Below are 24737 nucleotides of genomic sequence, written 5' to 3'. Positions count from 1 at the left end.
ATAGTCTTATGGTCTTATATGTCAGAGGTTGTGGTACAGGTACCAACACTATAGGTAGAATGAAGGATGTAATCTTGAATCAAGAATTCAGGGAGCTAGGCAACAGATTAAAAAGCAGGACCTCAAATGTTGTAATCTCTGGATTACTCCTGGTGCCACATGCTAGCGAGTACAGAAATAGGAGAATAGGGCAGATGAATGTGTAGTTCAAGAGTTGGTGCAAGAGGGAGGGTTTTAGATTCTTAGATCACTGGGATTATTTCTGGGGAAGGTAGAACCTGTCCAGGCAGGACAGTCTGCACCTGAACTAGAATGTGACCAAAATCCTGGTGGGTGGGTTTGTTGGGAGGAATTTAAACTAGTTTGGCAGGGGGATGGGACACAGGGCATTACCACATCAGGGACACACAATACTACAGTAAAGGAACCAAGACAGGGAGAGTTCAGCCATGCTGAGTTCCAAGGGAGTAAAGTGAGGCTGGATGGCCTCTACTTTAATACTAGGAGCACTATAGGTAAGACTGATGGGGTAGGAGTATGGATTGACACGTGACATTGTGATATTGTTGCCATCACAAAGATGTGGATGAGGGAAGGGCCAGACTACCTACCGTCAGGCAGTGGAGAGCATCAGACCTGTGACGGACACACTTTCAAACAGAGGGTTAAAGAGAGTGCAGGGCTCGAGGCTTTCTTCTACCGTCAGGCAGTGGTGAGCATCGGACTTGTGCGTGACATGCTTTTTGGGACAGAGGATAAAAAAGAATGCGGGTCTCGAGGCCTTCACTTACCTTCAGGCAGTGGAAAGCATCAGACCTCCGAGGGACACACTTTTTAGTCGGGGATAAAAGAGAGCGTGGGGCTCGAGCCCTTCACCTACCTTCAGACAGCAGATGGCTTTGGGCCTGTGAACACTGTTCAGACAGCCCACTGAGGTTGATGGCTTTGGGCCTGTGAATACTGTTCAGACAGCACCCTGAGGTTGATGGCTTTGGGCCTGTGAATACCGTTCAGACAGCGCATTGCGGTTGATGGCTTTGGGCCTGTGAATACTGTTCAGACAGTGCACTGAGGTTGATGGCTTTGGGCCTGTGAATACTGTTCAGACAGCGCACTGAGGTTGATGGCTTTGGGCCTGTGAACACTGTTCAGACAGCACACTGAGGTTGATGGCTTTGGGCCTGTGAACACTGTTCAGACAGCGCATTGAGGTTGATGGCTTTGGGCCTGTGATTACTGTTCAGACAGCGCATTGAGGTTGATGGCTTTGGGCCTGTGAATACTGTTCAGACAGCGCATTGAGGTTGATGGCTTTGGGCCTGTGAACACTGTTCAGACAGCGCATTGAGGTTGATGGCTTTGGGCCTGTGAATACTGTTCAGACAGCACACTGAGGTTGATGGCGTTGGGCCTGTGAATACCGGTCAGACAGCGCACTGAAGTTGATGGCTTTGGGCCTGTGAATACCGTTCAGACAGCGCACTGAAGTTGATGGCTTTGGGCCTGTGAATACTGTTCAGACAGCACACTGAGGTTGATGGCTTTGGGCCTGTGAACACTGTTCAGACAGCACACTGAGGTTGATGGCTTTGGGCCTGTGAACACTGTTCAGACAGTGCATTGAGGTTGATGGCTTTGGGCCTGTGAATACTGTTCAGACAGCACACTGAGGTTGATGGCTTTGGGCCTGTGAACACTGTTCAGACAGCACACTGAGGTTGATGGCATTGGGCCTGTGAACACTGTTCAGACAGTGCATTGAGGTTGATGGCTTTGGGCCTGTGAATACTGCTCAGACAGCGCATTGAGGTTGATGGCTTTGGGCCTGTGAACACTGTTCAGACAGCGCATTGAGGTTGATGGCTTTGGGCCTGTGAATACCGTTCAGACAGTGCACTGTGGTTGATGGCTTTGGGCCTGTGAATACTGTTCAGACAGCACACTGAGGTTGATGGCTTTGGGCCTGTGAATACCGTTCAGATAGCACACTGAGGTTGATGGCTTTGGGCCTGTGAACATTGGGCAGTACGGTAGCATTGTGGATAGCACAATCGCTTCACAGCTCCAGGGTCCCAGGTTCGATTCCGGCTTGGGTCACTGTCTGTGCGGAGTCTGCACATCCTCCCCGTGTGCGCGTGGGTTTTCTCCGGGTGCTCCGGTTTCCTCCCACAGTCCAAAGATGTGCAGGTTAGGTGGATTGGCCATGATAAATTGCCCTTAGTGTCCCAAATTGCCCTTAGTGTTGGGTGGGGTTACTGGGTTATGGGGATAGGGTGGAGGTGTTGACCTTGGGTAGGGTGCTCTTTCCAAGAGCCGGTGCAGACTCGATGGGCCGAATGGCCTCCTTCTGCACTGTAAATTCTATGAATCCATGAACACTGTTCAGACAGTGAATTGAGGTTCATGGCTTTGGGCCTGTGAACACTTTTCAGACAGCACATTGCGGTTGATGGCTTTGGGCCTGTGATTACTGTTCAGACAGCGCATTGAGGTTAATGGCTTTGGGCCTGTGAATACTGTTCAGACAGCGCACTGAAGTTGATGACTTTGGGCCTGTGAATACCGTTCAGACAGCACACTGAGGTTGATGGCTTTGGGCCTGTGAATACCGTTCAGACAGCGCACTGAGGTTGATGGCTTTGGGCCTGTGAATACTGTTCAGACAGCACACTGAAGTTGATGGCTTTGGGCCTGTGAATACCATTCAGACAGCACACTGAGGTTGAAACAAAATCGAAGAGTGACGTCATAGGAAAGTGGTAAGTTAATTGGTTGATGAGTAACTGATATTAGGGACAGTGTCCAAATTGTTGAAGCTAAAAGAAGTATTATTTGTTGGGAAAAATATGACTTCTAGGTTTGTTCCAGTCTTACTTTTAAGACATGTCAGGTGAGTGGAATGTGTGGCCTGGGGGGCACAATAGCACAGTGGTTAGCACAGTTGCTTCAAAGCTCTAGGGTCCAGGGTTCGATTCCCAGCTTGGGTCACTGTCTGTGTGGAGTTTGCACTCCCTTCCCGTGTCTGTGTGGGTTTCCCTTAGTGTCCAAAAAGGTTAGGTGGGATTACTGGGTTACGAAGATAAGGTGGAGATCTGGGCTTAGGTTGGGTGCTCTTTCCAAGGGCCGGTTCAGACTAAATTGGCCAAATGGCCTCCTTCTGCACTGTAAATTCTATGATTCTATGTGGGGAGTGCCTAGATGACCACCAGTGCCTAGATGACCACATGTATGGGACGTGCTGCCAGCTGCAGAAACTGGAATTCCAGGATTCGGAGCTTGAGCAGTGGCTGCAGACACTGCGGCACATCCCCGAGGCTGAGTTTTATGTGGATAGCACATTTAGAGAGATGGTCACATCACAGCTCAAGGGACAAGAGGAAAAAAGGAAGTGGGTGACCACCAGACATTCCAAGAAGAACAGGCAGGTAGTGCAGGAGACCTCTAGACTCCCACTCACAAATCGGCATTCTACTCATATTGTTGGTACCAACATGTATCATGACCTCTGACTTTTCACCCTTCCCCTTTAGGATGCCCTGCAGCCGTTCAGTGACATCCCTGACCCTGGCACCAGGGAGGCAACACCATCCTGGAGCCTTGTCTTTGGCTGCAGAAATGCCTGTCTGCTCCCCTGACTAATGAAATCCTATTACCACTACTCTTCCTTTCTTCTTCCTCCCTCTCTGTACAGTCAGGCCACTTGTGGTGCCAGTAGCTTGGCTTTGACTACACTCCTCTAAGATATTGGAGCCCTTATCAGCTTCCAAAACTGAACCACATTCTTGCAGGTAAGTTTGCTAGTGCTGTTGGAAGGAGTTTGAACTAGTTTGACAGGGGGAGGAAATGAGCATTAGTAAAATAGAGACACATCGTGCTGTAGTAAAGGAAGTAAATCAGAGGGAATTCAGCTACATTGAATGTCAGGAAAGTAAGACAAGGCTGGATGGTCTTTACTTTAATGCTAAAAGTGTAATACCGATGAGTTAAGGGCGTGGATTGACACATGAAATTGTGATATTGTTCCCATCAGAGGAATGTGGCTATGGGAAGGGCAGGACTGGCAATGTAACATTCAGGGGTATAGGATCTTTAGGCGAGACAGAGGAGGGTGTGAAAAGGGAGGTGGTGTTGCACTATTAATTAAGGAATCAATTACTGCAATGAGGAGAGATGATATCTTGGAAGGGTCTTCAAAGGAGGCTTAATGGGTAGAATTTAGGAATACAAAGGGGGAAATCACATTACTAGGTGTGTATTATAGGCCCCCAAAGAGTCCATGGGAAATAGAGGAGCAGATTTACAGTGATGTGTAAGAATAATAATCGGGTAATTATACCAGGAAATTTCAACTCTCCCAACATAAATTGGGATTGGGTTTAGAGGGGGGCAAATTTCTTGAAATGTATTCAGGGGAGTTTTTGTATCAATATGTAGAGTGCCCAACAAGAGATGCAGCAGTGCTCGATCTGGTTCTGGAGAACGAAGCCAGACAAGCGTTCAATGAGGCAATGGAGGAGCATTTTAGTGATAGTGACCACAACATAGTATGGTTTAAGTTTGTTATGGACAAGGAAAAAGATGACCTGCAAAAGATGACTTTAGATTGGGGCAAGGCAGATTTTGCAACAATAAGGCAGGATCTGGACAAAGTTGATTGGGAACAGTCTTTTGGCGGTGGAGGGCATTCAGAAAGGAAATGGGGAGAGTACAGATCCAACATGTTCCCTGTAGGGGAAAATTAGGAATAATAAGTTCAGGGAACCCTGAATGTCTAGGACAATCCACAACTGGATGAGGAGGAAGAGAAAAGCTTTTACCAAGGAGCTTAAGAAAGCAATTAGAAGAGCAGAAAGGGGGCATGAAAGAGGACTTGCGAATAAGATTAGGGAGAACCCTAAGATATTCTATAAATACATTAAGGGGAAGAGGTTAACAAGGCTCATTACAGACCAAGGGGGCAATCTGTGTGTGAAGCTGCAGGACTTTTAAGGGTGTTAAATGAGTACTTCTTATTCGTCTTCATTCAGGAGAAGGACATAGGTACAGAATTCAGGAAATGGGACTGTGAGGACCTTGTGCAGTTCGACATAGGAAGTGAGGAGGTATTGGAGGCTTTGACAGGCTTAAAAATAGACAAACGCCCAAGCCCAGATGAATTGCATCTCAGGCTGCAGTGGGAGGTGAGGCAGGAAATCTCAGGGGCTGACCTAAATTTTTAATTCCTCTTCACAGGGGAAGTGCCAGAGGACTGGAGAACAGCTAATGGTGTCCCACCTTTCAAGAAGGTGGTAGAGATAAACCAGGGAATTATAGAATGGTGAGCATCCCGTCAGGAGTATCATAGAATCATAGAATCCTTGCAGTGCAGATGGAGGCCATTTGGCCCATCAAGTCTGCACTGACCTTCTGAAAGAATACTTTACCCAAGCTCACTCCCCTGCCCTAACCTATTAACCCCTTAATCTAACCTACACATTTTTTGGACACTGAGGGGAAATTTAGCATGGCCAATCCACCTAACCTGCACATCTTTGGACTATGGGAGGAAACTGGAGCACCCGGAGGAAACCCACGCAGATACAGGGAAAATGTGCAAACTCCACACAGGCAGTCACCCAAGGCTGGAATTGAACCCAGGTCCCAGGCACTATGAGGCAGCAGTGCTAACTACGGTGCCACCCCAGTAGTAGGATAACTATTGAAAAAGATTCTGAAGGAGAGAACTAAATTACACTCAGAAAGGCATGGGTTGATTAGGGATAGTTGGCATGGCTTTGTCAAAAGGAGGTCATGCCTAAAAAATGTGATAGAAGTTTTTAATAAACACATTTGATTGACTTTATCGAGGTTGCAATTAGGTGTCTAGATGAGGATAGTGCTGTTGATGTAGTTTATATGGATTTTAGCAAAGCCTTTGACACGGTCCCACATGGGAGTCTGATTGAGAAGGTTGAAGCACATGGAATTCAAGGAAACTTGTCGAGATGGATCCAAAACGAGCTCAGTGACAGGACACAAAGGGTGGTGGTAGAAAGCTGTTTGAGTAACTGGAGGCCAGTGTCCAGCAATGGACCACTGGGATCAGTGCTGGGTCCCTTATTGTATGTTATATATATAAACAATATAGACGAGAACATGGGCAATGATAAGTAAGTTTGCAGTTGACACCAAGATTGGTCGGGTGATTAATAGTGACAAAGAGGGTTGTAGGTTACAGGAAGATATAGATGAGTTGTTCAGGTAGATAGAGAGTAGCAGATGGTATTTAACCCTGATAAGTGCGAGGCAATGCACTTTGGAAGAAGCAGGAAAAGGGAGTTTGTAATGAATGGCAGGACATTAGGAAGCTCAGAGGAACAGATGAATCTTGGGGTACTTGTTCACTGATCCCTGAATATGGCAGAGCAGGTGAATAGGGTAGTTAAGAAGGCATATGGAAACCTGCCTTTATCAGCTGTGGCATAGAATATAAGAGCAAGCTGTACAAACCATTAGCTAGGCCACAGCTCGGAGTACTGTGTGGAGTTCTGGTCACCTCATTATGGGAATGAGGTGATTACACTGGAGGGGGTACTGAGGAGATTCACCAGGATTTACCTGGGATGGAGCAGCTGAATGAAATGAAATGAAAATCTCCTATTGTCATAAGTAGGCTTCAAATGAAGTTACTTTGAAAAGCCCCTAGTCGCCACATTCCGGCGCCTGTTCAGGGAGGCTGGTACGGGAATTGAACCTGCGCTGCTGGTCTGCCTGGGTCTGCTTTAAATGCCAGTTATTTAGCCCACTGTGCTAAACCAGCCCCTTACGGCTGAGCTGTAAGGAGAGATTAGATAGGCTTGGATTGTTTTCCTTAGAGCAGAGAAGGCTGAAGGGGGATATGATATGATTGAGGTGTATATGATTATGAGGGGTGTGGGCAAGGTAAATAGGAAGCAGCTGCTCCCTTTGGTTGAGGGGTCAATCACAAAGGGACATAATGTTAGGTTGAGGGGCAGGAGATTCTATGGGGATTTGAGAAAACTTCATTCAATCAGAGGGTGGTGAGAATGTGGAATGCACTGCCTGGGAAGGGAGTGAAGGCCGGAAACCTCACAACCGTTAAAAAGCACTTGGATGAGTACCTGAAACACCATCAATTCAACGATATGGGACAAATGCTGATAATTCGTAATCGACCGAGATTAGAGGTAGTTATTGCCGGTGCGGATTTGATGGACCGAAGGGCCTTTTCTGCTCTGTGTGACTCGATGATCTGGCCAAAATAGACTGCGGACAGCTTATTGTGGGAAAATCTACAGTAGAGCAGTGGAGGGGGGATTTAAAAATGGGTCCAACATGTGACCTTTAGGATAGAATGTAGGAGCAACAAACCCAGAGAACCCTGGATATCTAGAAATGTTCAGAACTGGATAAGAAAGAAAAGAAATTTTTAGCAGGTGTAAAGGGAGAACATCAGTGAAGGCCTTGGTGGAGTATAGAAAGTTTTGGGGAAAACATAAGAAAGCAATTAGGAGAGCAAAGAGGGGACATGAAAAAGCACTGGTGAGTAAAATTAGGGAGAATCTCAAGATATTCCATAAACATATTAAGAGTAAGAGAATAATCTTGAAAAGAGTAAGGCAAAGGGGGTAATCTGTGCGTGCAGCCGGAGGACATTGATAGGGTGTTAAACAGGTACTTCACTTCTGCCTTCACTTGGGAAAAAGAGGATGTAGGTACATAATTCGGGGAGAGGGACTGTGAGGTCCCTGAACAGTTTGACATAGGGAGTGAGGAAGAATTGGAAGTTTAACCTGGTTTAAAAGTGGACAAATCCGGTGGCCTGGAGGAGTTGTATCGCAGGCTGCTGTGGGAGGCAAAGGAGGAAATTACATGGCTCTGATCCAAATTTTAATTCCTCTCTGGCCACATGGGAGGTGTCAGAGCATTCGAGGACAGCTAATGTAGTTCCATTTTTCAAGAAGGGTGGTAGAGATAAACTAGGGAATTACAGACCAGTGAGTCTCACATCAGTGATTCGGTAACTATTGAAGATACCATCCTAACTTGGAAATATATCACTGTTTCTTCACTGCTGCTGGGTCAAAACCCTGGTGCTTCCTTCCTGACATCACTGTGGATGTACCACTGTAGTGGTTCAAGACGGCAGATCTTCTCAAGGGAAATATGGGATGGAGAATAAATGCTGGCCTTGCCAGCAAAGCCCACATCCCGTGAATGAATAAAGAAAATACTTTGTTCAGTCTCCCTGTGTATTTTTTAAAAAGTATTTTCATTTAAAATTTTTAACGTTTGAAACACACATTACAAAGTAAAACCAACACAGAACCCCAAATCCACCTCCCCCCGACACGCTAATCAATAACCCCACCACATGTAACTCCCCCCCCCCCCCCCCCAGTATAAACATATCCATCTCTTGTGGAACCCCTCACTCGCCCTTCAGAGCAAATTTCACCTTTTTGAAATGCAAGAACTCCATTAAATCCCTCAGCCACACTGAGGCGCAGGGTGGAGAAGCTAACCTCCACCCGAACAGGACCCACCTGCGAGCGATCAATGAGGCAAAAGCTAAAATATCTGTCCCACTCCCGACCGTAGCTCCAGCATGTCCAATACCCCGAGTCTGGCCCCCAGGGGACTGGGCTCTAAATCCACATGCAAGATCACTGACATGGCGCGGAAGAACGTCCTCCACAATTTCTCCAACTTTGGGCAGGACCAGAACATATGTACGTGATTGGCTGGGCCCCTCCCGTACCGCTCACAAATATCCTTCAGCCCTCATACAACCGGCTCATCCCTGACTTTGTCAGATGCACCCTATGCACTACCTTTATCAACCCCCTCCTCATGCACGAGGTTGAGGCATTCAGCCTCCGCAGCCCCTCACGTCACAACCCCTCCAGACGCCATATGCTCCTCTCAAATTTTTTCATAGATCGCCGAGATGACATCTCCTCCCCCTCCAGTCCCTTCACCGACAGCACCCCCTCCAACAATGAGGAGGGTGGTGCCACCGGAAAAGTCAGAAAAACGTTTCTCGCAAAATCTTGCACCTGCATATAACTGAAAACCTCCCCCCGCAGGATCCCAAACTTCTCCCCCACTCCTCTAAAATCACAAACCGCCCTTCCAAAAATAGGTTCATCATTTCAATCACCCCTTACTCTTCCCATCCCGGAAACCTAGCATCCATAGTCGCTGGCTCAAACTCATGGTTCCTTCTGATTGGCATCAACTTCGACCCTGCCTCCAACCTAAAGTACTCCAAAATTGCCTCCATATTTTCAGTGTGGCCACCAGCATTGGACTCCCCGGGTACTTCCCTGGAGCAAATGAGACTGGCGCCATTGCCAGCGCCCGCAGTTCTGACTCCTTACAAGAGCCTGCCTCCATCATCACCCACATAGCCTCCGGCTCCCTACTCCAATCCTGCACCTTCTTAACGTTCGCCGCCCAATAATAGTGTAACAGGTTCGGAAGGCCAGACCCTCGCTGACTGTCACTCTCTCTGAATACCATCCTAATCTTTGCCACCTTACATGCCCATACAAATGACAAATCCAACCTATCCACCCCATAAAAAAAACTATTTGGGTCAAAAGACTGGGAGGCACTTAAATACAAATAAAAATCTGCGGCAAAATATTAGTCTTAACTGCCTGCACCCAGGCCTGCCAATGATAGGGGAAGGACATCCCACCTCAGTAAATCTGCCTTGAACCTGCCCACCAGAGAAGTTCAATTTACAGAGTCGGGCCCAGTCCTGAGACCCTGCACTCTCAGATACCTAAAGTGGGTTGTTACCACCCAAAATGGCAATCCCTCTGCCCTAACTCCCCACCCTGGAGAGGACACCACAAAACACTCACTTTATCCCAAATTTAACTTGGAGCCTAAAAAAGACCCATATCTACTGAGCAGTCCCATTATATCCCCTACTGAAGAGGCCGGGTTGGAGGTATACAGCAGCAAATCATGAGCATTCAGGGACACCCTCAGCTGGATTCTCCGCTGTCGGGATGCTCCGTTTTGCCGGCAGCCTGGGAGTTTCCCGACAGCGTGGGGCTGCCCCACAATGGGAAGCCCCATTGACCAGCTGGCATAACGGAGCATCCCGCTGGCGGGGTAAAACAGAAATGTGGCAGGGTGAAGAATCCAGCCCCCTATGTTCCCCACCCCCTCACTATCCCACTCCATTTATCTGTGTTTTTAAGTGCTAAGTGCTGTGGCCAAGGGCTCTATTGCCAGCATAAACGGAAGGGGGAGACATGGGGCACCCCTGCCTCGTTCACCTCAGCAACGGAAAGTATCCTGAATTAATCTAATTTGTGTGTATACACGCTATTGGATCTTTATACAACAATTTCGCCCACGCCACAAACTTAGGCCCAATCCCAAACCTCTCCAACACCGCAAATAGCTCCACTCCACTCGATCAAATACCTTTTCTGGATCCAGCGCCACCACCACCTCCCTTCTTCCGGAGATAGCATTCAACAGACGTCACACATTTGATGACAACTGCCTGCTCTTTACGAACCCCGTCTGGTCATCCCCATCACCTTTGGGAGGCACTCCTCCACCTAAACGCAAGTACCTTCGCCAAAACCAGATTCAGCAGAGATGTTGGTCTATGCACCCCACACTCCATTGGGTCCTTGTCCTTTTTAAGCAGCAATGAAATGGATACCTGTCCCACTGTCTCTGGCAGTGCCCTCTTAGCAACCACATCCTCAAACATCCCCACCAACAGCAGGGTCAGCTTATCCAGAAACTTTTTACAGAACTCCATTGGGAAACAATTCGGCCCCGGTGCCTTACCTGTTTGCATCTTCCCTATTCCCACCCGCACTTCTTCCAACTCCACTAGCTCCTCCAACCCTGCCCTCCTCTCCTACTCCAGGATACTCCAACCGCCCCCAAAACTCCCTCAAATCTGACTCATCCTGGCAGGACAGTGGTACAGTGGGTTAGCACTGTTGCCTCACGGCGCCGAGGTCCCAGGTTCGATCCCGGCTCTGGGTCACTGTCCGTGTGGAGTTTGCACATTCTCCCCATGTTTGGGTGGGTTCCGCCCCCACAGCCCAAAAATATGCAGGCTAGGTGGATTGGCCATGCTAAATTGCCCCTTAATTGGAAAATAAATGAATTGGGTACTCTAAATTTTTTTTTTGTTAAATTTAAAGTCTGACTCATCCTCCGGAAACTCTGACTTATACAAATTCTTATAAAGATCCTCAAATGCCTTGTTCACTTGCTCCTGTGCCACCACCAGCTCCCCTGTCTCATCCCAGACCCGAACAATCTCTCTTGCTGCCGCCCGAGCTGGCCCACCAACAAGCGGCTAGCCTTCTCCCCATACTTGTACACAGCCCCCCTCAATGCTGAACCGCCTTTCCCGTGGACAGAAGGTCAAACCTCACCTGTAATTCGTTCCTCTTCACCAGAAGATCTGGAGTCGGATCCTCCGCATACTTTCCATCCACCTCCATAATTTCCTCTACCAACCGTTGCCACTCCTCTCTTGCCTCTCTGTCCACCTCAGCCTTAAATGAGATGACCTCGCCCCTCACTACTGCTTTCAACGCTTCCCACACTACTGACGACGAAACCTCCCTGTTCCCATTAAACCCCACACAAGCACCTTCACCACTTTGATTTTGGGCATCACGGTAGCATAGTGGTTAGCACAGTTGCTTCACAGCTCCAGGGTCCCAGGTTCGATTCCCGGCTGGGTCACTGTCTGTGCGGATTCTGCACGTCCTCCCCGTGTGTGCATGGGTTTCCTCCGGGTGCTCTGGTTTCCTCCCACAGTCCAAAGATGTGCGGGTTAGGTGGCTTGGCCACGCTAAAATTGCCCTTAGTGTCCAAAAATGTTAAGTGGGGGTTACAGGGTTACGGGGATAGAGTAGATATGTGGGCTTGAGTAGGGTGCTCTTTGTAAGGGCTGGTGCAGACTCAATGGGCTGAATAGCCTCCTTCTGCACTGTTACTTCTATGATTAAAAATTTGGGTCCGCTAACAACCCCACATCCAACCTCCATGTGTGCCTCCCTGCCAGCCGCTTCTCCAAGACCACATCCATCCAATGTGGAGCATGGTCTGAGATAACAATCACAGGTTATTCTGCCTTCCTCACCCTGGCCAACAGGGCCTTTCCTCAGGAAATTCGGAATGTCCACATTGACTCTTACCAATTATTATAAATGCACTATAGAAAGCATCCTACCTGGCTGCATCTCAGCTTGGTATGGCAAATGCTCGGCCCAAGATTGTAAGAAACTACAGTCGTGAACTCAGCCCAGTCTATCACGCATACCCACCTCCCATCCATTGACTCTGTCTACACCTCCCGCTGCCTTGGGAAAGTGGGCAGCATAATCAAAGACTCCTTCTATCCGGGCTATTCTCTCTTTCAACTTCTTCCATCGGGCAGAAGATACAAAAGTCTGAGAAAAATGCATTAACAGATTCAAAAACAGGTTCTTCCCTGCTGTTACCAGGCTCCTGAATGGCCCTCTTATGGACTGAACTGATCTCTCTATGTATCTTCTCTACAGTTGTAGCACTATATTCCACATGCTTCACCGGTCTATGTATTTACACAGCGTATTTATTGTATGTCCTATGCTTTTCATGAATTGGCGAACTGCCTGGACTGCACGCATTGCAATACTTTCCACTGTACCTCGGTACATGTGACAATACATCTAAATCTAATCTTCCTCGTGGCAAAAAAGTCAGTGCTTGAATACACATTGTGTACTGGTGAAAAGGAGTACTCCCTATCCTGTGGGTGCAAAAACCTCCACGGTCCACCCCTCCCATCTCCCTCATAAACACCGCCAGCACCACTAACCTCCCCTCCAAAGCACCCGCTACGATTACGTGCCTACCCCCCCCCCCCCGGTCGGCCACCACCTTCTCCATCTGGAAACTCACCCTCTTACCCACCAGTATCTGTACCCCCAGGCCCTACTATCAAAGCTCAAGTGGAATATCTGACTCACCCAGCCCTTCGAAGCCTCACCTGCTCCTTCACTCTCAGATGGGTCCCCTGCAACAGCAGCATGTTGGCTTTCAAACTGTTCAAGTGCGAGAAGACTCGCTCACTTCACCGAACCCCCCCCAGCCCTCACACCTTCCATGTCACCACCCAGGCGGCGGGTCTCTCACTCCCCCTGTCCCTCCTAACAGTCATAGCCGCTACTCCTTGCCCTACCCAACAGGTGGGGCCCAGCCCTACGCCCAGTCATCAGCAGCCACTTATCCCGCCCCCTTCCCAGAAATCCCCCAGCCACTTCCTCTCAAAAACACCTCACCCAGTATCGTCCCCATCAACTCCACCATTCACACCTCCCTGGCCCATCAAAACCTGTCCATACAGGTTCCAATGACCGCGGCCCCTCCCCCCACCTCACTCTTGCTCACTAGCCAACTTATGTTCGCCAGTGAGATGGCCCCCTCCCCCACATGGAGACAAGCAACACAAGCCCTCACACCAACCCTTCCAAATGCCACACAGTAATCCCTCAAACCTAAACAAAACAAATCACCACACAACCCCAAACCATGTCTTCCCAAACATAACTTGAGAAGAGCGAGAAAAAAAAGAGAAGAGATAAAAAGAAGAGAAAAAAAGATTAACACAACCGCAGTCCAAATTCATTTTAGTCCCAGCCCTTCAGCTTTCACGAACGTCTCCACCTCCTCCGCCGTCTCAAACCAGAGGTCCTTGGAGTTGTGTGTAACCCTCAGCTTCACAGGGTAGACCACCCCAAACTTCACATTGCTTTTGTACAACCTTCGCCCGACCACAGCTCGCCCACCTTCTCGCCAGTACCGACGTAGGATCCTGGTATACCATCTCCTTCCCACCTCATCTCTCAGTTCAGCTTCGCCCATCTCAGCACCTTTTCCTTCACTTTGGAGCTGTAGAAGCATACCATCACAGCACTTGGTGGCTCATTCGCCTTTGATTTCAGCCAGAGCAACTGGTGAGCCCTAGTTGGTAGAGGGAGTGGGTCTCCTCCTCCCCATCAACTTGGCGACCAGCTTCGTAAAGTACTCAGTCGACCTCCAGCCCTCCCACCCCTCAGGCCGTCCCACGATCCTTAAATTCTGCCTTTGTGACCTGTTCTCCAGGTCCTCCCCTTTGGCTCTCAGCCCTTTGTTACTCTCCACCACCCTCCGCAGCTCCTCACCCATCGAGGTGAACTGGTCACTATGCTGCGTCAATGCCTCCTCAGCGCCTCTCCTTGCTCCTCCACCGCCTTTAACATTCTGTGCCAGAGCCTCCTTCATCGGGGCACGAGTCTCATCCACCCACTGCTTGAGCGAGGCCATCATCTCCTTGCGATGCCTGTCAAAGTGCTTGGAAAACAGCCGCTCAAAGTTCCCCGCCATCACCTTGGCAGCTTATCCACCATGATGGGCGTGGCCCCACTCGGTGCGCCTACTCCAGCCATCTTTCCTCCCACTGAACTCCCCACCAAACCCACCAGTAGACTTTCGCTTGCGCCCCTTTTTCCCCAGATTCTTTCTCTGGGTTTTCGACATCCTTTGGTTGCCTTTGACGTTCCAACAAATAATCATAGAAAATTCTCCCCAAAAACTGGGTGCGAAGGGCCAAAAAGCAAAAGCTCTAGCAGGAGCCACCCAACCTGCGACCTCCAACAACCGGAAGTTCCCTTCCTGTGTATTTTTGTATGAAGATGCTGAGTAGGTTGAGCAATTGAAAAATGTGCTGCATGTATAAACTGAGTAAGAAGTCTTAAAACAGCAGGTTAAAGTCCAACAGGTTGGTTTTGAATCACTAGCACTGCCTCAGGTGAAGGAGCAGTGCTCTGAAAGCTAGTGATTTGAAACACACCTGTTGGGACTTTAACCTGGTGTTAGTAAGACTTCTTACTGTGCTCACACCAGTCCAACACCAGCATTTCCACATCATACAAACTGAGTGAGCTGACTTGTCAGCTACTGAAAAGTCTTCTTTCAAAAACTTCAATTGATTTTGTAGGTCATTACCAGAGCATGCATGTTTTTGAGACATTTTTGGAGTAAAAATTGAGCACATGACTTCCAGTGTGTGGCGAAATGATACAATGTTGGTTTAATAGAAGGACTGACGGTAGCGCAGTCGTGAGTGATGTGGCATTGTGGATATGTACACAATCGCATGATAATATAATTCTTAAATCATTTTGGAACGATTTAACAATATAACCTTATCCATGGCTTTGCTTCAGGAACAGTATAGCCATTTGGCAAAATCAGCTGTTATGAAATGCAATAAATATGAGGAAGCGGAAAATATGGGACAGTTTGGAACTTAAGAAAAAGGTCAGGACATCTGCTGTCAGGCTTAACATGGGACTGTCCTTTTAAAAACAGGATATCTGGCCATCCTAGAAGATAAATGAGTTTGTGTTTGGGGGGGGGGGGGGGGGGTTAGATTTAATGGAGCGCTGTTGGCGTGAGTAATAGGTATCTTTATTAGAGGAAAGATTAATAGAGTAGGTACCCTTTATTGGTGTTGGGTTCAATAGGGACTTTATCCCGGTTGGTATTGATAGGAGAGCGCCTTTATTGATCTGCTTTGGGGGATGGTGGCATGTTTTTGGGGATTAGGTTCAAGAGGGCGGTAAACGATTGACGAATTTTCTTTCTGACTCTTTATCGCTTCTGGTTTCAAATTTGCACATATTCCTTCTAAAGTTGAGGGCCCTCGCACGGTGTCAGTACCTGCTCAGGCGGCCAGGGTTTTATTTTGTACCGACAGATTAAAATAATTCATCAGGTGCCCTAAGAAGATGGGAAGTAACGCGGCAAGCTGGAAACAAAAATAAAACTCCGGCTGTTAATAATTTCGAAGGCGCCTTTGGGGTTGGAGAAAAGGGCGCGCTCAGACCGTGTGTGTGTGTGTGTTTACATCTCCCCTCAACCTGACCGTCCACTGTATTCATCACCAGTAATGTGCGATGTCAGTGTCTAATATCCGCCATGGGGCTTGTGCTGTAAAGGCAGCTGATGTACTTTCAGTTTAAATATAGCCGGGCGTGCGGTAAGGAGAAGATTTAATGGGAAATGTTTGCCATTCTTCCCCTAAAGGCAACAGCGACGCCAGCGTCAAGTTTGAACCGCAGCCGAGCCGGGATGTTCCCCATCACCTTCGGACTGTTCCTCCAGCTCTTTTTCTGCCATGTGCTGGCTGAATCCACCTTCTTGGACAACGCTTTCTCATTACAAGCAGGTAGTAACAGATGAAGTCGTCTTTTTTCTCTGTCGGGGGTCCCCTTGCTTGTTGCTCCGTATAAAATGCATGCCATCGGCAATGTGTGTAAAGGAGGGGGTCCGGCTGCAGATTGTTCTTCTCCAACGCGGAGAGATCCTTATCCCAGCAGATTGACGACTTGACCCGGATCAGGATGCGGAAAGATTGTCCATTTCTAATGTTTTGTAAGCGCGTTCATTCTATTTCGGTCGGTCCGTCGGGAGAGGGAGTAGGGTCCAAAGGTAAATGTTCTTTCCAAAAATACCTCTCCGGTCTCTTCCTTATTGCCATCGGACTCCAATCGGATGTGAGGAGGGGGGGGGGGGGGGGGGGGAGGTAAACATCAGCTGGCTCCCTTCATATCACATATTCAGTCAGGTCTCCTGAAATAACTTGTTCAGCCAGCGGGGAATGTATGGGAAACTATTTCTAATTGTTTGTGGATGTTGCCTTGGGAACGCCAAAGTCAGATGGGCACCAGCATGTTTTGATTGGTTGGGGCTATTGAGCAGAGCAACTCAGACGTTATCTGCCGAAGAATCCAATTAGTTAGAACACCATCGGGACCATTATGCAACAAATTTTCTGCACGCTCCTTATAATAATATATTTAAGACAGCAGAGTGCGAAGTCCATTTTATTTTAAAGTTGGAAATCATTCAGCACTCATTCAGTGCGGGGTGTTGTGGTAGTTTGTTTAACAGCAGTTATCACACTCTGTCATGTTTCATCCATAATACTGTACAAAGGCGATGCGATTGGCAGCCCACTTTTGAAACACATGCATCGAACAGATAGGGATGTAAGAAATTTAGGTTTATACCAAAGAATACAAACAAAATAACATATAGCAGTAATATATATGTGCAAGGTTTATTTTCACAAATAATATATATGCCTTGTTCAGCAGAGTAATAATGAAATATTGTCAGTAATTTATATGTATTGTTTAGCAGCGTAATAATAAAGTATTCTAAATAATTTATGCATTGTTTCATAGAGTAATAATGAAGTATTATTGCCAGTAATATATCTGCATTATTTAGCAGAGTAATAATGAAGTATTGTCAGTAATTTATATGCATTGTTTAGCAAAGTAATAATGAAGTATTATTGCCAGTAATATATGTGAATTGTTCAGCAGAGTAACAATGAAATATTATTGCCAGTAATATATGTGCATTATTTAGCAGAGTAATAATGAAGTATTGTCAGTAATTTATATGCATTGTTTAGCAGAGTAATAATGAAGTATTGTCAGTAATTTATATGCATTGTTTAACAGAGTAATAATGAAGTATTATTGCCAGTAATATATTTGAATTGTTCAGCAAAGTAACAATGAAGTATTACTGCCAGTAGTATATATATATATACATTGTTTGGCAGAGTAATAACAAAGTATTAAATCCCTGTAATTTATATTCATTGTTTAGCAGAGTAATAATGAAATATTATTGCCGGCAATATATGTGCATTGTTTGGCAGAGTAATAATGAAGTATTATTGCCAGTAATATATATGCGTTGTTTAGCAGAATAATAATCAATTATTATTGCCACTAATATATATGTACTGTTTAGCAGAGCAATAATGAAGTATTATTGCCAGTAATATATATGCGTTGTTTAGCAGAATAATAATCAATTATTATTGCCAATAATATATATGCACTGTTTAGCAGAGTAATAATGAAGTATTATTACCAGTAAAATATGTGCGTTGTTTAGCAGAATAATAATCAATTATTATTGCCTATAATATATATGCACTGTTTAGCAGAGTAATAATGAAGTATTATTACCAGTAATATATGTGTGTTGTTTAGCAGAATAATAATGAAGTAGAACAGGTTAACACAAGTTTTAATAAAGCTTATGAGACCCTAGGCTTTATAAATAGAAGCAGAGGTTACCAAAGCCAGTAAATCGTGAAAAGTCGACATAATACAGTACTTTCAAACCAGTTGGAGTATTGTGTCCAATTCTGAACTCCCTACTTTAGGAAGGAAGTAATGGCTTTAGAAAAAGGTTTTGAAAGAAATTTACTAAAACGGCTCCAGTCACAAGTGGATTACTATTATGAGGAGAGAATTGAGAAATTTCTGTTGCGAAAGTGGTGGTGAGCTGCCTTCTTGAACCGCTGCAGACCCCGAGGTGTAGGTACACCCACAGTGCTGTTAAGGAGGGTGTTCCAGGAGTTTGACCCAGCGACAATGATAGAATGGCAATATATTTCCAAGTCAGGAAGGTGAGTGACTTGAAGTCGAGCTTCCAGGTGGTGGAATTCCCAACTAACTGCTGCTTCCAGATGGTAGTGGTCGCCAGTTTGGAAGGTGCTGCCTTAGGAGCATTGGTGAGTTTGGGCAGTGTATCTTGTAGATGGTACACACGGCTGCCACTGTGCATCAATGGTGGAGGATTTGAATGTTTTGTAGAAGGGGTACCAATCAAGCGGGCTGCTTTGTCCTGGATTGTGTGAAGCTTGAGTGTTGTTGGAGTTTCACGTACCCAAACAAGTGGAAAGTATTCCATTACAGCCCTGATGGTGGATAATCTTTGGGGAGTCAGGAGGTGAGGTACTCACCAGTGAATTCCCAGCCTTTGACCTGCACTTGTATCCACCATATATATATGGCGAGTCCAATTCAGTTTCTGAACTGATAAAAAAAACAAAAGTGACATGAGAAAATACACTTTGTACTCAGCGAGTGATTAGGATTTACAATGCGCTTCCTGATAGGGTGATGGACTTGGATTGAATAACAGCTGTCAAAATGGAATTGGTTGAAGAACTGGGCAGCACGGTAGCATGGTGGTTAGCATAAATGCTTCACAGCTCCAGGGTCCCAGGTTCGGTTCCCGGCTGGGTCACTGTCTGTGTGGAGTCTGCACGTCCTCCCCGTGTGTGCGTGGGTTTCCTCCGGGAGCTCCGGTTTCCTCCCACAGTCCAAAGATGTGCGGGTTAGGTGGATTGGCCATGCTAAATTGCCCGTAGTGTCCTAAAAAGTAAGGTTGGGGGGGGTTGTTGGGTTACGGGTATAGGGTGGATACGTGGGTTTGAGTAGGGTGATCATGGCTCGGCACAACATCGAGGGCCGAAGGGCCTGTTCTGTGCTGTACTGTTCTATGTTCTATGTAATTAAAGGAGAAAACACTGCAGGGGTAGGCGCCAGGGCATGGGACTACCTGGATTTCCCTTCAAAAGAGCCAGAACAGACTCAATAGGCTGGACAATCTCTTTCTGTGCTGTGCTTTCTATAATTCTAGGATTTTTATACATTTAAGACATGTATACATCCATAGTAGCTGTTCAGCTCTGACAATAATAATTTATACAGTAGTTAAGAAGAAAAATAAGAAAAATACTGCAGTGAAAATAAATATTTTATATTGGCATTTCCAGAACAAAGTCATATAATTATATGAAGGGGAATAAAAAACTTTTGCCATAATTACAGATTATTCACTTGTAGCTGGACAATTGGGGAAACCATTTTACACATTTGTATTGGGGTCATAGGAAGTGGTGAAAAGTGAGCAGTGTAATATAGAGCAGTTAGTCTTGCTCAATGCCATCTTTGCACCTTGTTATTGTGTGACTATGTCAAGCTCATTGTTTGAAACGCTTCAGTTAAAGAACCCTTATTAAAGTAGAACTTTTAATGATTATTGAGAGATGAGGATGCTCCCGGATGAAGCTAGCAAACAGCAGGACAATACAGAGTGGTAAGGTTCCACTGTTCATTTCTGTTCTGCACCGTTAGTTGGTCTTAGTCAGAGCAGTGGTGCATTAAATGGCCCCTGGCAGGGACTCGGGTTTGTGTGCAGTATCAGGTTTCAAGAAATGTCCCAGAGGGGGCCAGAGATGAACTTTCATGGCTTCGATGTCACTTTGAGGACCTTAGTTATAGAAAACAATAGCTTTGTTCCAATAGCGCTGAACGCTGAAATGTTCATCAGTATTGAAAGCCAGAAAAGAACTGTAACCTCCAGAGAGACGATTTGGGCTGGAGTCCGGAAGTTGTGGTTCACAAGAAAGAGCTCCAGGGGATTGCATGCTGATGGTTCCATTGGGATCTGTCAATCGGGAAGTTAGCCTGATTGTCTTACACTGAATTTGTCTTGTACTGAATTATTTAGGGGTAATCATTGCAAATGTAGAGCACAGCCCTTTAAACCAGCAGGCGTGTCGAAACATTCTCACAGCCCTGTCCCCCTCACTTCCCTCGCGCTGGCAAAACTGGGACATATTCTCGTGCCATACATATATCATTTGTTTACAGTGAAATTAATAACAGTGGCACAGTGGTTCGCATTGTTGCTGCACAGCTCCAGGCTCCCAGGTTTTATCCTGGTTTGGGTCACTGTCTGTGCGGTGTCTGCACGGTCTCCCCGTGTCTGCGTGAGTTTCCTTCAGGTGCTCCAGTTTCCTCCCACAGATGAAAGATGTGGGGCGGAATTCTCCGCTCCCCACGCCAGGTGGGAGAATTGCGGGAGGGCCGGGCGACTCAGGACACGCCACTCTGGCACACCCCGCAATTCTCTCCCCCCCCCCCCCATGGGACGAGCGGCCTGATGTTCCCGACCTGTTCACGCCGACGGCAACCACACCTGGCCGCTGCCGTTGTGAACATGGCAGCAAATCTTCATTTGTGGCTTGTGGGGGGGCGGAGAGGGGAGTGAGCACCATGACCGTGCTCGGGAGAGGACTGGCCCACGATCGGTGCCCACCGATCATCGGGCCGGCGTCTCCAAGCGACGCACTCTTTCCCCTCCGCCGCCCCATAAGATCAAGCCACCACGTCTTGCGGGGCAGCGGAGGGGAAGACGGCAACCGCGCATGCACGGGTTGGAGCCAGCAGCCGTCGTGACGTCAGCTGCGCATGAGCAGGTTTGAGCCGGCCAACCTGCGCATGCGCGGCTGACGTCACCCAGGCGTCGCCGTCGCGTCATTCTCGGCGCGCCACCTTGGTGCAAGCATCAAGGCTCAGCGGCCGAGATTTACGGAGCACCGCTCCTCACCCCCTGGGGGAGTGAATAGGGTGCGAGGAGTGGCCTCCGAGGCCGTCGTGAAACTCGGCCGAGTTCACGACGGCCTTCCCAATGCCGCGCGGGAGCGGAGAATCCCGCCCGTGCTGTTAGGTGAATTGGACATTCTGAATTCTCCCTCTGTGCACCCAAACAGGCGCCAGATTGTGGCAACTAGGGGATTTTCACAGTAACTTCATTGCAGTGTTAATGCAAGCCTACTTGTGACACTAGGAAAGATTATTATTATTATTACTAAGTCGTTTTGCGGAACATCTGTATTAGATACAATCAATATGCAGTGCTAATTACAACATCTATAAAATTAGAGAAATATACCAGCTCAACAGAGTCTTGTATGATTTGAACATTTCCAATTTGGTCATGCCCAGCCTAGACTGACAGGGTCTGTAAATCTACCTTCTGTAATAGTCCACCCTGTACAACTTCAAATTATTCTTGGCCTTAATTGAGTATGCTAATTAACCATAGAGGAAAAAAATCCGTCCATAGGAGAAGAATTTTATTTAGAGAAAGAAACTCTGGCTCCGTAAAACAACATGCCGATGTTTCTTGCCTACATTCTTCCTCTGGCACTGTTGCTCTCGGTGGAGCAGGTTACTTCCAGGAGTAAATGATTAAATGGAGTCAGAAGCAGCTGTAAAGAACACAGCCAATTTACTTCCTACACAAAAGATGCACCTCAAATTACTCCACAATGCTTCTCAACAGCTATACCTAAATCTAACAACTATGCCCTATCTGCATACACTCGGGTATACATCTGTGATCAGGGTTTAGAATTAAAGTTTTGTGAATTTGTTGCATGTATTATATTATTTTAGTGTAATAATTTTAATAACAGTGAACAGTGGCCAACTCTTTAAAATACATTATATAAAGCCATCCACTGTAAATCCCTTCCACCGACCCTTTCACAGTAAACCTGACCTTCTCGGGGTGCAAAGCCTCCATCAAGTCACCTGGCCACACCAAGGCGCTTGGCGGTGTAGTTGACCTGCAGCCCAAGAGGATCTGCCTCCTTGCCCCATGTGAGGCAAAGGCTAGAATTTCTGCTCCTGCCCCCGCCCGGAGCCCCGGCACATCCAAAACCCCAGACAGCACCACCAGTGGGAAAAGCTCCACCCCATAGCCCAGGATTGCTGACATGGCATCAAAAAAGGAACCTCTAGAAGCCCACCAGCTTTGAGCATGGCCAGAAAATGTGCGTGTGATGCGCCTGCCCCTTTGAACACTGATCGCATTTATCCTCCACCCTATCGAAAAATCGACTCATTCTAACTTTCGTGAGGTGTGCTCGAAACACTACCTTTAGCTGGATGAGGCTCAGCCTGGCACAAGATGAGGTTGCGTTCACCCTTCTCAGTGCCTCGCTCCAAACCCTCTGTTCCCAAATCGGACACAGTTCCTCTGCCCACTTTGTCGTCACACCCTCAACCGAGCATGTCTCCTCCCCCAATATCCGCTGGTATATGCCCGCGTACAGGCCACCTCGGACCCTGAGAAGGATAAAATCCGCTCGAGCAAGGTAGAAGAATGCTTCACCGGGAAGGTTGGAAAATGCCTTTTGACCCAGCTACACACCTGGAGATATCTGAACCCATCAGCATTTGTAAACACATATTGCTTCTTCAGTTCCCCCAGGCTAGCAACAGACCCTCGAAAAACAATTCTCCCACCTTCCCCAATCCCTTTTCTTTCCACTTCCTAAAACTCACATCTGACCTTGCAGACTCGAATAATTGGTTTGCACAGATGGGAATTAGACTCGAGGCAGCCTTCAAATTGAAATGTTGACAGAATTGCCTCCAGATTTTTAACGTGGCTACTACCACCATCTTAGCTGAATCTTTCTTCAGCACTACTGGGAGCACAGCCATTACCAATGCCTCCAGGCATGTCCTCCTCACAGACTCCGCCTCCACCTGGGCTCACAGCTCCTCTGAATCCCTGCACCACTCTAGCACATTTTCAGCATTGGCCATCCAATAGTAATACTGAAAGTTTGGCAAGGCCAAGCCCCCTGCTTGCCTCTCGCTCTGGAGCACTGTCCTCCTCATCCTCATGGCCGTTACCCGCCCGAATAGACCCAGTCACAAGCCGGTCAATCTCTCTGACGAACGCCATAGGCAGGAACACCGGGAGGCATTGAAATCAAAATCTCGACAGTATATTCATCTTAACCGATTACACTCGGCCCGCCAGATAGAATAATGAAAATCTTTCAGAATAATAATCTTCATTAGTGCCACAAGTAGGCTTACATTAACACTGTAATGAAGTTACTGTGAAAATCCCCCAGTCGCCAGAATCCGGCGCCTGTTTGGGTACACAGAGGGAGAATTCAGAATGTCCAATTCACCTAACAGCACGTCTTTCGGGACTTGTGGGAGGAAACCAGAGCGCCCGGAGGAAACCCACGCAGACACGGGGCGAGCATGCAGTCTCCATATAGACAATGACCCAAGCCGGGATTCAAACCCGGGTACCTGGTGCTGTGAAGCAACAGTGTTAAGCACTGTGTGACCGTGCTTTAACGTACCTTGCAGTTTGTGTGGTTCAACCTCTGGGGTTTCCCCAAGTCCCTTGCTATCTGGACTACCAAATAACGAAAATGACTTTCTGCTAGTTGGAAGACAACCCTCCAGGGCCCCCTCTCCATCCCGGTGCCCAAACCACCAAGTATTGGCTCTTTCCTACATTTAGCTTTTAGCCAGGGAGGCCCCAAAGCGCTGCAAATTCTCCATCATGCTTCCCACTGAAGTCTCCAGATCCCTAAGATATAACAACAAATTGCTGGCGTACAGCAAGACCCTATGCTCCAACCCTCCTCCAACTATTTCCTCCCAAGCTTTCAAAGTCCTCAGCGCCATGGCCAGTGGCGCTGCTATTAATGCAAACAACAAAGGGGACATCGGACATCGCGGCCTGGTACCCCTATACAGACAAAAGGGCTCAGAAGTCACTTTGTTAATGCAAACACTGGCATATGGGGCAATATACAACAGCCGCACCCATGCTACAAAGCCTGGTCCAAATCCAAATTTCTCTCGTATCACAAACACATAGTCCCACTCTGCCCGGTGATACGCTTTCTCCGCATCAAGCGAAATTATGATCTCTGGAACCCGACTCTCCCCCGGGGTAAGTACCACGTTCAACAGCTGCCTCAGATTTGCCGTGAACCTTCACCCCTTTACAAACTCCATTTGGTCTTTCCCCACAACCTCTGGGAGACAATTCTCCAGTCTTACCACCAACACCTTCAATAGAAGGGTCGCACCCACATTTAACAAGGAGATCGGACGATATGGCCCAAAGTCTGCGGGGTGTTTGTCCTTCTTCAGGAGCAGGGAAATCGACACTCCCAGCGTCTGTGGCAGAGTACCTCTTTCCAAGAACATCCC

At 47.3% G+C, this 24737-nt stretch overlaps 1 protein-coding gene across 5 annotated transcripts in view; it reads left to right on the top strand.

Moving 5' to 3' along the window:
- Positions 1–24737, top strand: part of colq (collagen-like tail subunit (single strand of homotrimer) of asymmetric acetylcholinesterase) — a 174752-nt gene that overhangs the window by 16457 nt on the left and 133558 nt on the right. For 3 of the 5 annotated variants that reach the window (XM_038797297.1, XM_038797298.1, XM_038797296.1), the window contains exon 2: positions 16117–16258. In XM_038797297.1, coding sequence (XP_038653225.1) covers positions 16162–16258 — 97 coding nt within the window. In that variant the 5' untranslated portion in view covers positions 16117–16161. Of the gene's footprint in view, positions 1–15846; positions 15989–16015; positions 16259–24737 lie in introns of those variants that run through there. The other 2 variants (XM_038797295.1, XM_038797294.1) reach the window with 2 other exon arrangements.

Source organism: Scyliorhinus canicula, chromosome 5, assembly GCF_902713615.1.
Source record: "Scyliorhinus canicula chromosome 5, sScyCan1.1, whole genome shotgun sequence".
NCBI lineage: Eukaryota > Metazoa > Chordata > Chondrichthyes > Carcharhiniformes > Scyliorhinidae > Scyliorhinus > Scyliorhinus canicula.
This window is presented reverse-complemented; position numbering and strand designations above follow the sequence as displayed.